General features: G+C 39.1%; 1 protein-coding gene across 2 annotated transcripts in view; it reads left to right on the forward strand.

Moving 5' to 3' along the window:
* Positions 1-10,800, forward strand: part of NVL (nuclear VCP like) — a gene marked incomplete at its 5' end in the record, with an annotated part of 40,894 nt that extends 30,094 nt beyond the window's left edge. For both annotated transcript variants that reach the window (XM_084262168.1, XM_084262169.1), the window contains 4 exons: positions 3,809-3,885; positions 5,339-5,427; positions 8,843-8,913; positions 10,570-10,800. In XM_084262168.1, coding sequence (XP_084118294.1) covers positions 3,809-3,885; positions 5,339-5,427; positions 8,843-8,913; positions 10,570-10,614 — 282 coding nt within the window. In that variant the 3' untranslated portion in view covers positions 10,615-10,800. The remainder of the gene's footprint in view (positions 1-3,808; positions 3,886-5,338; positions 5,428-8,842; positions 8,914-10,569) is intronic.
* Positions 10,801-11,776: the final 976 nt, after the last annotated feature.

The raw sequence follows: 11,776 nt of genomic DNA on the forward strand, positions 1-11,776 counted from the left end.
AACACTCTCGGATATTAATGTGAGGTCATAAAAATAAGCTGTCAGCCGCTTCTGCCGTTAAATTTGCTCTGCAGCTGCAAGGCCTTGATAAATCTTGAGTAAAGCAAACGTGTCAAACAGAAGCTGCTGCTTGTACAGTCACAGTTTGAACAGATTTAATTAAAAGATTCCTATCTATGTGAGTAATAGGCATGAAAGTGTTTTGTAAGCTTTTTTCGGGGGGGGCGGGGGGGGGTGTGTGTGTGAAGTTCCACACATTCACCAAAATGATTCACAAGCTCCAACTGCGTTTGCACAACAGTAGTTGTGACACTTAATTGCCTTTAGGATTAAAGGAATCTTGCATTGATAGAGGTTGTAGGTCAAAGTAAATGTTGATACGTAAAATATTTGCCTTCATGGGCTCTCCCTGTGGAGACTGGCACAGTCTGTACCTGTGGGTAATGGCACAGTCTGCCACTTCAGAGAGAGTTGGGTTATAGAATCCTGTGTGAGTATTTCTCGAAGTGTGGTACAGCAGTACTCAGGGGTTTAAAGAAAGAACATGCAAAGAGTTATGAATTGCTTGGATATTTGCTCCTTTTTCCAGTTACCAGCAAGGATTGTTAAGAGCAGGTGTCCTGTCAGGTTTTACCTTTTAGTGAGCTTCAAAGGCATCCAGGAAAAGATAGCACACTCTTACAAAAAATGTGGCCAAAATTATTTAGCAAATTGGTAAAAATTTTAATTGGGACTTGCATAAGCATGAAGTTGTGGTGTAGGCGATTAATAGTAGGTGGGTTTATTACATTTCAGTTAAAAGTTTTTACACTGCTGTTCTTAAAGGTGGCTGCCTTTTAAAAGACCTAGAAAGTATTTAAGTCTAACATCAATGAATCATTTTTCAACCATACTCTAAGGAATTCTGGGTGTTGTTTTACCCAATTATTTTTAAGGTAACAAAGTGTTCTTTAGAAGTTGGGCTTGTTTGGTTGTTCTGACTTAACACAAGCAACCTTGTTTTTCTAGAATTCATCTCTAGACTGACTATACAGAGCAGAAAGAAGGATTCTGTTTCCATCTGCTCTGGATTTTAACATACAGGTGTTGATCCTTGCTCTCCCTGATTTTTACTGGAGATTTATAGATGTTTCAATGTGCTCTCACTGTAATTAGTGGTGCAGGAAAACAGTGCAGCAAAGTTTGGCACAAGACTTCATGGGAGGCAAAGGCAGTATTAAACAAAACTGAGTTCTCTGCTCAAACTCTCACAGCCACATGTCATCACAGAGATGCACACATCCAGGGGTTCACTTGTGTGTAACACTGTCCTCAGGAAGTCTGTCTTGAGTCTTTACATCATCTCTTGGCTGCTTCTCTACTGGCAGTGACAAACTGGTGGTTAGAGAGAGCTGTTTTCTAGATTCCCTTTAAGAATCAAACAGTTTAAAGTTGCGTTTACTTCAGCTGCCAGAGATCATGGGTGAGATTGCTGAAAAGCGTCTTTGCTCCCTCCTTCTGGGCATCTTCGTGGCTACAGTCTCTTCCTGTTGGGATAACACCAAGAGGAGTGGCACATGTGCTGTGGTAACCTTGTCCTTACCCTGTTATCACAGCGCATTTGTCTTCTGCTGACAGAATGTCTTGCTGTGGCCTTATCTGATAGCGTGCCTTCTTGTGATACACTGTGATGCATTGCATAGTGTTTACCAGCTTGGTTCCTGTGGATCCTGCCCTTGATTATCAGAGCAAATTACTTTTGGAATGCCAGGCACTTCCATGCATACTTAATTCATGCTGCTCTTGGTAGTGAAAGAGGTGTTCAGTCTGCAATGGATATTTTTTTTTTCTCCTCAGCTCTTGATTAAGAGGTCAGCGGAAATGAGATTCGTACAGCCTTTGAATGAGTCTCTCTTCCTTACATGTTTCTGTGTTTATTCTCTAAGGAAGCTGGTGCTGTTCTCACTTCCTACTTCTGCAGTCAGCAGAGTTCCCGTAAAGCCTAGGCAAAGATACGCATTTCTAGCGTTAAGAACAGAAACGGGTTGTTATTCTCTTTAAAAAGGTATAGGAGTTACTTGCAACAAGAACATGGAATCTGGAGAGAGGAAAATAGTTTAAATTTAATTGAAATACTTTATTTTTTTTTAAGACTTCATCCACTCATTCTAGGTAAGGAAACACTTGCTTCAATATGTGCTACAGACAAGATAAAACAAAATGTTTGGTGTGGATGTGAGTGGCTTCAGGGTGATGCATGCACCCCCAGAAATCCCTGAGGAATACATACATGGGATGTGGAAACCAGAGAATAGTTGCTGAGAGTAAACACAGATGCTTACAGAGCCAGCGTGAGGAGTAGAAGAGGGAGTTGACAGCCTAAATGTAATCTGAAGCTTTGTTGTGAAAGAGTTTTATTTCAGTTATCTTGTACAAATACGTTCTTTTTCAGATTGCATATAAATTACGCAAGAGAAGCATGTCTTCACATGTTTAAGTTACCAGTGTGCTGACATTCCTGCAAGCTGCACAGCTGTCCTGTGCTCCTCCAGTGCACGTACCTACTGAGCATGTCTCCAGAGTAGGCAGCTCATCCTGCTGAAAAAAGCTCAGCACACGTTGGTGCTCAAAGGAGTAGGAAGAACACTTCTTTCTTTGGTGGAGAAGGTGTCTCCCTGGCTTGCAGTCTTGTACAGTGATTACTGAAGTATCCCATAACTACAAGGCTTACTTGTTTCTAGGTTAAAGCCTCTTCTTTCAAGACACTTCAAAACCAGGCTTTGTCTTGTTGTGTGTTTCTTTTTCTTCCCCTTCTTCTACCAAAGGCTGATTCAAGATTGCCTCCTTACCCTGCTTAGTCTTCGTTATCCTACTGCCTGTTCATATTTGAGGTTTTAACTTGCCAGTTACTACACCTTTTTCTTCCTCTTGAAGGTACTATAGGTATGAGGTATGTGAGCTTATATGAAGAAATCGGAAAATAACAGATATCTGCATTTCTGTCAGATGAGTTTCTGATGAAGCGTCAGTTGTATCAGTGGGAATTGTTTGATACTGTGGTCATCTAGAACCTCTGTACTACTATGACACTACTTTACTCTTGCCTAAGGGTAATAGGGAGATCTTCATGCTTATGATGTTAGAAATGTTGGCTAGTTTCAAATATAATTTCTAATGCTGTTCAGTATTATTTGCTTTGAAAGATACAAAAGAAATAACAAAATAAACCACTTGAGGGTTCTTTGTGGAGGAAGAAGCCATAATATGGAAGAGTAGTGTCAGAAAGCCTACAGGAATATCTATGGTGTATATAAAATGCATTTATGGAATACAGAATGGAAAACTTCTAAGTTTGCAAATGTAAGTCTAGAACATGAGAGAGACAATTCAGTCTTAAAGGTGATACGACTAAATCTACATGCTTATTGCTTAGTGATTTTATTTCAACAGATTGTAAACCTAGAGGAAGATCAGCTAAGCAGTGCTGTTGATGTGAACAGCTACTTTAAGACATGTCCACATATGGAACAGTGTCAGTGTGTCAGTGTCCCACGACAGGCTGACTGTTAGAGAAAATGATCTGTTGGTCGGAAGTTAAGATTATCATTACTTATTATTTTGTAATTAATTTTTTTTAAGGCTGGTTGTCCTTCTTGTTGGTTGAAGATTAAAACTGGTGTTAGTATTTGTGGATATTCCAAGGGATTTGTCAGACCCGTGTGATTCCTGACTGATGAAAACTTTAGTCACTTGGGGGATGGCATGTGTGGATGGGTTTTTTAAATAGAAAAGTCTGACCTTCCTCCTTTTATTATCTCAACTCCTTCAGGGTGGCACCCGGCCTCCGCTAGATACTGATGTAAGCCTTGAAGAGATTGCTTACAGTCAACACTGTGATTGTTACACGTGAGTGGCTTCTAGTTTTGACTTGACTATTTAATGTGCAGTGCTGATTGTCACAGACAACGTGTGTTATGTTGTTATTAAGAGGACCTCCTAACAGGGTTTGTAAGCCGTTTTCCTTACACTACTTTTCTTGCTTTCACTTGTGCTTTTTTCCCCAAAAAGTTGATAGTAATGTATGGACTGTAAAGTCTTTTTTCATCTGGAATAGTCCTCTTCATTTTGTAAATACTGATCAGTAGATGCCTCTTGGTTTTGATTGGTCTTATTTTCTAATTCTTGCTTAACCCTCTTTAAGTTGTGGGCCTGTATATCATGATGGTGCAAGTACATTGGTTAAACAACCATAACCAACTTGTTCTGTCACACAGCTGAAAGCAAAGGGCTTGACAAAGTAATGAGGGCCCATTGCAACTTGTGCTTTGGGAATCCCAAGGTGTGTCTCTTAGGAAAGCTCAACAGGCATATCTGCCAGGAAAAATTGTAATTGCATTTTACAAAACTTTAAAATCTTTAATAAGTGATTTATTAATAGCTAATTACTTTCCAGAGTTCACAAAATAATTTCTTGTCAGAATATTGCTTTTGAATCTTAGAAAGGAAGGCTATCACCTGTAATGATTTTTGGACTGTCATTGGTTCATATTTGGGAAAGATCAGTACTTTTGCTGGCTCTCTTGTTCACAGTGTTTTGGGGGAGAGGGGTGTTAGATGTGGGGTTGTTTGGAGGGGGATGGTGTTTATGTTTGCATTTGTATTTTGGGTTGATAGCTTGGGCTTTTTTTGTAGGGTGGGGTTTTGTGTGGAATTTTTATGTTTGGCTAGGTTTTAGGTTTGGGTTTTTACATACCACAGTAGTACTCCTAGCATCCTCAAGTGATGTCTGCGAGTTAATTGTTCAATGACAATTTGTTTCCAGCTGCTGAGCTTTGCACAAGCCTTCAAACTAATGTAATAGTTTGAAGGCTTGTGCAAAGCTCAGCAGCTGGAAACAAATATTTAGAAAGACTGCTCTGACTGTGTTTTATGAATACTGTTATTTTAAGAGCATGTTAACTGTTGATGCAGCTTTATGCCAGGCACCTCCCTCTTGTAATTAAGGATTATTCCATTTGAATGTTTTTTAAAATCAGTCTTACGAACCATTAATTGATACTGAATTTTTATCAGTCTTATGAATCATGAATTAATACTGTGAGTATTAATCCTTTTGCATTTTTAAGGATGCTGGTTGGGTGGTTTTGCCCCTTCCCATGCTTCTCCTTTAGTTCATCTTAATCTGTAGCTAAAACATGGAGGATGTCACTCCATAATGAAAGTTGCAGCAGTGGGTATTCCTTTATGTGACAGCACATCCTGCCTTTTACCATCATTAGTAGAGTCTTGCTTTTCTATATGCCATCAGCAAAAGCTGAGGGGAGTTTATCCTAAAATAAACTGTTGTTTGTCTCTGCAGAGGGGCAGACCTTTCTGCTCTAGTACGCGAGGCTTCGATTTGTGCCTTGAGACAGGAAATGGCCCTGCAGAATACTCAAAGCAAGAAAGGTAAGAAAGCTTTACAAAAATCTTAATTAAACAGTGAGGAGATACATGGACTGTAAAGTATTTAAGGTAGTTCAGGACAAGCACGAAGGGATGCATGCTGTACAGAATTTGTTTGCCTCAGAAGCCATCAATTATTTAAGTCAGATTTGTTTCAAGAACACACAAGCATCTTTGAACACAAAGAAGAGAGTACAGGAAAAACGGTCATGCTGGAGGCTTGGCATGGTTTCACTTTTTGTAAAAGAATTGAACCTTGTAACCTTAAAGAAACTATTTAATCTTAAATGATAGCGTGAGCTGACAGTTTCTGTACTAGCCTGAGTATGGCACTAGCAAAGAGTAACTGCTGACTTACCTGCAGATTTGAGTACGGTTGTAACTGCACACATACTGATCACGTACCTTTGGCGTGCAGTTATGTTGTGTAACTGAATACGTGGCCCTAGGAGTAACAGCATGAGGGAAATGTGAGTGTCACTTGTGATCTTGGCTGTTTAACTCATCAGTGGTTCCTGCTGACTGAATGGTTTTCAAGGCGTCATTGCCAGGCCTTTAACAGGGAGCTATAAATGGTTTCCAGTACAGTCTGTGCCCTTCCCTTATCTTTCTGCACTTCTGGTATAAGTTGCATTTTCTTGTCTTACAAATTATTCTTTCTGTGCAGATAGAAACAACCTTAATTCTAAATTGAAACTCCTTTATAGAAAAAGGGTGTGTATCTTATGTATCCATAATTTTGTGTCTTATTTTACCCTTGGGTGAAAATACAAAGCAAAGATGCAATTCTGACTTTTCAGATTATATCCCTGGAAAATATATGAGGCTTTCATTGTGCCTCTTGTTTCTAAGAGTCATGCTGGAATTCTAATGGCTTTGAATCAATCTTTCTGATCCTGTACATATATATCCAGTCTCACCTGGTTTATAACAGCAGTAGGTTAGCAGTGCAGAATGTATTGTTTTGAGGTACTTTTTGGCAGAGGGAGAAACTACAGAATCCTTTGCTGTTGCATGACTTAGTTACCCATTTTGCTTGCTGTGGATGGAAAAAGCTCTTGATTTGAGATGAAAATTTCTAAACTTATCCTGGTTTTATAATTATCCAGAATACAGTAGACATTATTAAAAGATATTAATCACTTGAATCACATTTAGGATTGCAGACTGAGCACTTAGTGCATAGATGTGCTGGCAGCCAGGAAGTCCATAATACGTGTGTAGTTTCTTCTGCATGTTTATAGCAGCTGCTGGTTTGGGATGTCCTTGGGTTTGGATCATACCATGGATCAGCCATGGTATGAAAGTGGTGGCTTCTTATTTCAGGCAGTGGTCTTTTATATGGTAAAATGAGTAGTGCATCTACAGAGGCTGGAGAATTGGTTCATTCAGTGCTGCCACAGAACATCACAACTGACTCCCCTCCCACACTCTGCACATGACTGCAGAAGGCTGCTCTATGTCCTCATCAGTCAGTGCTTCAGACTCGCCCCGCTGAGATCAGTGCTGCTCCTTTCTCTTCTGTAGAAACTCTGTTGCAATTTCCTGTATATACCAGGTATTTTCCATCTGGAATAAATTCAGGGGTGTGGTTTTTTACCACTCAGCAGCGGTTTGCTTGAAGAGACTTGTTTGTAGTGAAATGGAAAGCTGTCCCTTTTGTGCTAGGTCTTAGAATCCACAAATTATACTTCCAACTTGAACAGCCCTAGGGGAGTTGATCATGTTAGTTACTGCAATCTGGGAGCTGCCAGTTTGGAGAAAGAAGGGAGAAATCCTAACAAAGGTTGGGCAAACTTGAAGTTTTAAGGCCCCCGTGGAGTTCCTCATCATTGGCCCAGCATCTGGCCATCCAAAAGAGTACTGCAGTTTGAAAACTTGGAGTTTACAGTCCTGGCTTCCTTTTCTAAACCACATCCTATACATGTTTCAGATGTGTCTAGTTACAAGGAACATGCAGAGTAGGAACTTCAATACATTTGGGTACAAAGACAGATTCACAGAATCCATTCACCTCCTAAATTATGACCTTATCCCTAAGTGTCCATCTTGGTATGTTTTTTTTATTAGGATAGCCACATCAACTGCACAGCATGGAAAGCTGATTACTTAAGCAAAGAGCCTGAGACTTCTTGTTAGAGCAGTCAAACTGTACTATCTTAACAAGTGACACTAATTGAAGTTTTGTATCTTTGTGGATGAATTTGAAAACAATCTCTGGTCCTTGTTTGGTACTCCCAAATTAAGAGGAAAGGGCACTACCTGTCCTTCACTCATCTATGTAAATAGGGAAAAAATAATTACTTAAAACACTAGTCTCATTTTTTAAAATATTATAGCTGTTGATATACTTCATTATTTTAATTTATTGATATAAATGGCTTTAAGTAATAGAACATTTATAGCTATTTATTCAGAATAAATGGGTTTGTCATCAGAAATCAAGGCAAACCATAATAATGGAAGTAGCCATGCTACAGATTACTGACAGCTAAATTCTCCACAGTATTAAGCATTATGCCTGCTTTTATCATGCAGTAAGCATGATGTAGCCTGACACATTCAGTGAGAGAGGAACTACTTTTCCTAGCGCAGGAGGTAGAGGTGTGCTTATACCCAGCCATAGCTAATGCTTTGACGTCATCAGTATCATAGGCTGTTTCACCATAACCACATCCTAAAATAACACTCGTTTTCCTAGTTGATCTAGGCTGTTTTCTCCTTTTCTTCCTAGAGTTGAAGATATATATTGGTTCACAATTTAAGCCTGTAGCACTTTTTAGTCCAAACTAAAAGTGAATGCAAAATTCAATCTCATAGCTTCGTTTTATTATTTTATGGCACTTTGATGACTCATAGTAATACTGGCTTCTGTGAAAGACACAAGTTGAACTTATTTCATACTCTAAATAGCGTTTTCCTTGGGGAAATAAGCTAAAATGCCAGTATTTTAAATTTGCATCTTCATTTATACTGATATAATACTGGAGGGAAGCTTAACATTAAACATGTATAGGAAATATTAAACATGCCTAGAAAATAAGGCCCAGAACTGAGAGGCATCTATTTGTTTCCCAGAGGGTTAAAGGACTTGAATATAACTGCATTTGATTTAAGCTGCAGTTAACCTGCTATCTTTGAGAATGAAATTCTCAATCTGCAGGTGAAAACACTCATACCTAAAGTAAATTTCTAAACCAAGTAAGTATTCTATGGCTTAAGATGCAAGGGAGGGAGGGAGTGATTGAGATCTTGCCTAAGATCAGAGACAAGGGGCTCCATAAAACTTAAGAGTTCGCAGTTGGATCTCATCCACCAGACTAGCAGATGCAGTTAGCTCCATTTCATGAATGCTGCTGTGAAATACAGACTGTCACTTGCCTGCAATTTAGTAATTTATTCTGCTTTGTTCTTTGAGGAGAAATTAAGATTTCCCGTCAGCACTTTGAAGAAGCTTTCAGGAAGGTAAAATCTTCAGTATCAAAAAAGGTAAGATAAACTCTGAGCATGCAAAACACTTTTCCCCTGGAAGGGATACTTATCCTCTCCTGGAGACTTGTGGGAATGGTTACAGTTGCAGTATACAGGCACCACTTAATGTAGAGACTGACAGCAGTTTGAAATAAACCTGGTCGTTTTTACAAGGTCAGCAAGTCTCCTTTTCCAGGTGCAGATGATGCACTGCATGTAGCATGTAACCCATCTATCAATGTTATCTTTTAATGCTGCATTGTCAGTTAAGAGTCAAGGCCTTCAGAGCACAGCACACCTTGTCCCAGCTTCCCCCCAGATGGACGTGGCACCCAAAGATGCTAGACCATTTGTTAATGTGCAATAGATGCCATTTAGAGATAGGATATAAAATACACTTTATCTCACTTCTTATCAGTCTTTTCACTATTTGCATTTGTCAAGGAGGTTTTAAATGTTTCCTTATGACCGGTTCTTTTTAATGACTGAAGTGAAAGCTGCTCAGTCATCTTAATTACTGTAATTGAGAAGTTAAAATAGATATGAGTTTTTATTGCTGCAGAGCTGCTGCATATCAGACTGCATGCAACCCAGATGCATTATAACAATGACTGAAGTCTACCCAGCAATATGTTGTTTCCTTTATTACTTATGTTCATAATTTTAGAAAAAAATAACTTTTCTAAAATCCAAGTGGTTTTTGGCTCCAAGACCCTTTAGAGATGGTGTTGGTTCTTGTTTTCTTCCCTTTTCTAAATCACTAAGCAAACAGTTTAGAAGCACCAGCCACAAAAAAACAGTAAACTATCTCTTAACACAGCAATCACTGATATTATGGGGGTGGTCCTTCTGGTTCTTAGGGATTTAAACTGCAGAATGACATTTCTGTTAAGTAGCATGTCTGAGCCAAATGCTTCACTTCTATTTTCAGTTAGGTATTCTGAAATACCTTTTTGAGTACAAGATTCTCATCTCCCATTACCAGCTCCTACTTCCTGTCTGCTAGACAAATGCAGCCTGAGAAAAACCTCCATGCACCTTCCTAGGAATACTGGAAAATTCTAAGAGAGTCTACGTCTCACTGATTTAGCACTGTAACTCTTCCCTCCCATGCACATCTGAGGTCAGTTAACTGGCTGGAATCAAGACACCAAAACGAGTTCTTGAAGCTACAGCCAGACATCACCTTCAGAAGCCAGCCTTTTCAGTGGAAACTGATAGCTGTTAAATGTCCTGTGCCTCAAAACTGTCACTTTGACTAGTGAAAAGGATTAAGGAACAGTTGCAGTGAAAGTTAGACTAGGAAAACATCTGTCTGTTCATTTTGGCAGAGTTGGATGGGGTAAAGTAGTGTCAGTTCAGCACCTCCCCTGGTAAAAAGGGCACTACCTTAGCAATGCTGCAATCTGAACCTACCTAGCATGGCAATATTAAGAACTAAAAGTCTTTGGCTAATTAAGTATCACTGCTGACTATCACTGGAGAATCTCATTAATGAGCCAGGGCAGTGGGGTTTTGCCTTATTTTTGTTTGAAAATGCCTTAAAGTACAGCTAGTTTCTCATTTAGCTCATCAGTTTCACTTCATTACATATGAAGTCATTTTTAAACATTGCATGTTTTTTTTTTTAATCCTTGTCTGATGTAATTTTTCCTCTTACCTTGGCACTTTTAGGATCAAATAATGTATGAAGAACTCCGTCAATCACTGTGCAGGTGACATTTGAACAATTCCCAAGAGAGACTTGTTCTACATTGAAGAGTCTTAGGATACCTGTACCCAGTTTCAAGAGACACATTGAAAAGAAGCTGTACGAGATCTCTCAACTTAAACTGTACCTGAAAAAGGTTATGACAACCTACAGCTCTAAGCCTCCCTTAATTATTTTCAGAATTAAAGTTACAATACACACTTCCTGCTCATCACCATTTACATTTTTAAATGACTGCTTTTAGGCCTGAAGAGCTAGTGCCATTCTGATATATCTGGTGCTCTAATAGCGAAGTCCCCCCAAAACAGAGAGGGGCTAACCTTACTTCAAAGTTTTTACACTGCTCATAGAGCTGTTTGCAACTCTAAATGGAAAAGCTGTTTTTAAGACCAAGGACACTGGAACAATCACTGGGAGATCAGAGCTGTGAAAACAGACTGGCACAGTGCTGCACTGTATGTTACCATACGATTAGTCATACCTTGCCCAGATACTGACACAATTGTGCAGCACAGGTTCTTGGAGCTTCTAACAGCTTCCCTTCACCTTATCAAAAGCAGCTATGCACAGATGGCAAGCTGTCCTGAAGTTATCTAGGAGAGAATAAGTTTGCAAGTCTCAAGTAATGCTGCAATGTTAGAATGCAGCAGCCACCTCCTACTTGAAACAGGAAGAGTTAGTTAACCACCTGGTTCTCTTTTTTTTTTTTTTTTTAAACAGCCAGCTCTGCAACAATAAAAATTCTATCAGGGTTTTAATTTAAGGGTGTTGATATCCTTGAGCCTTAACTCTGTAATAAAACAAACTCCATCTTTGAGAGAACATCAGCTTTCTGAATCAGCAAACTGGTAAGCACCCAAGACAAAACACTGACGTGTGGCAGGTAAGCAACTAATTTCTGAAGCCTACAAGCCTTCATGGATTTTTGCCACTGTTACTCTACAGTCATTCAATCATTCATCTCAGTTCCTAACTTTGATCAGTTTTATTTTCCCTAAAAGCACTGTAAACATCAGTCAGGAATCAGAAAAGGAAATAGATTATTTCTGCTAGCAAATTTCATAGAAAGCCTTTAAGTTTGGTATTATCAAACTTTAAATAAAACTTTTAAAAGCAGTGGAACATCTGTGTAAAAAACAGTAACGGTTTCTGAGCAACATTTGTTCCGTA

Source organism: Gallinula chloropus (genome assembly GCF_964237585.1).
Source record: "Gallinula chloropus genome assembly, chromosome: 3".
Classification (NCBI taxonomy): Eukaryota; Metazoa; Chordata; class Aves; order Gruiformes; family Rallidae; genus Gallinula; species Gallinula chloropus.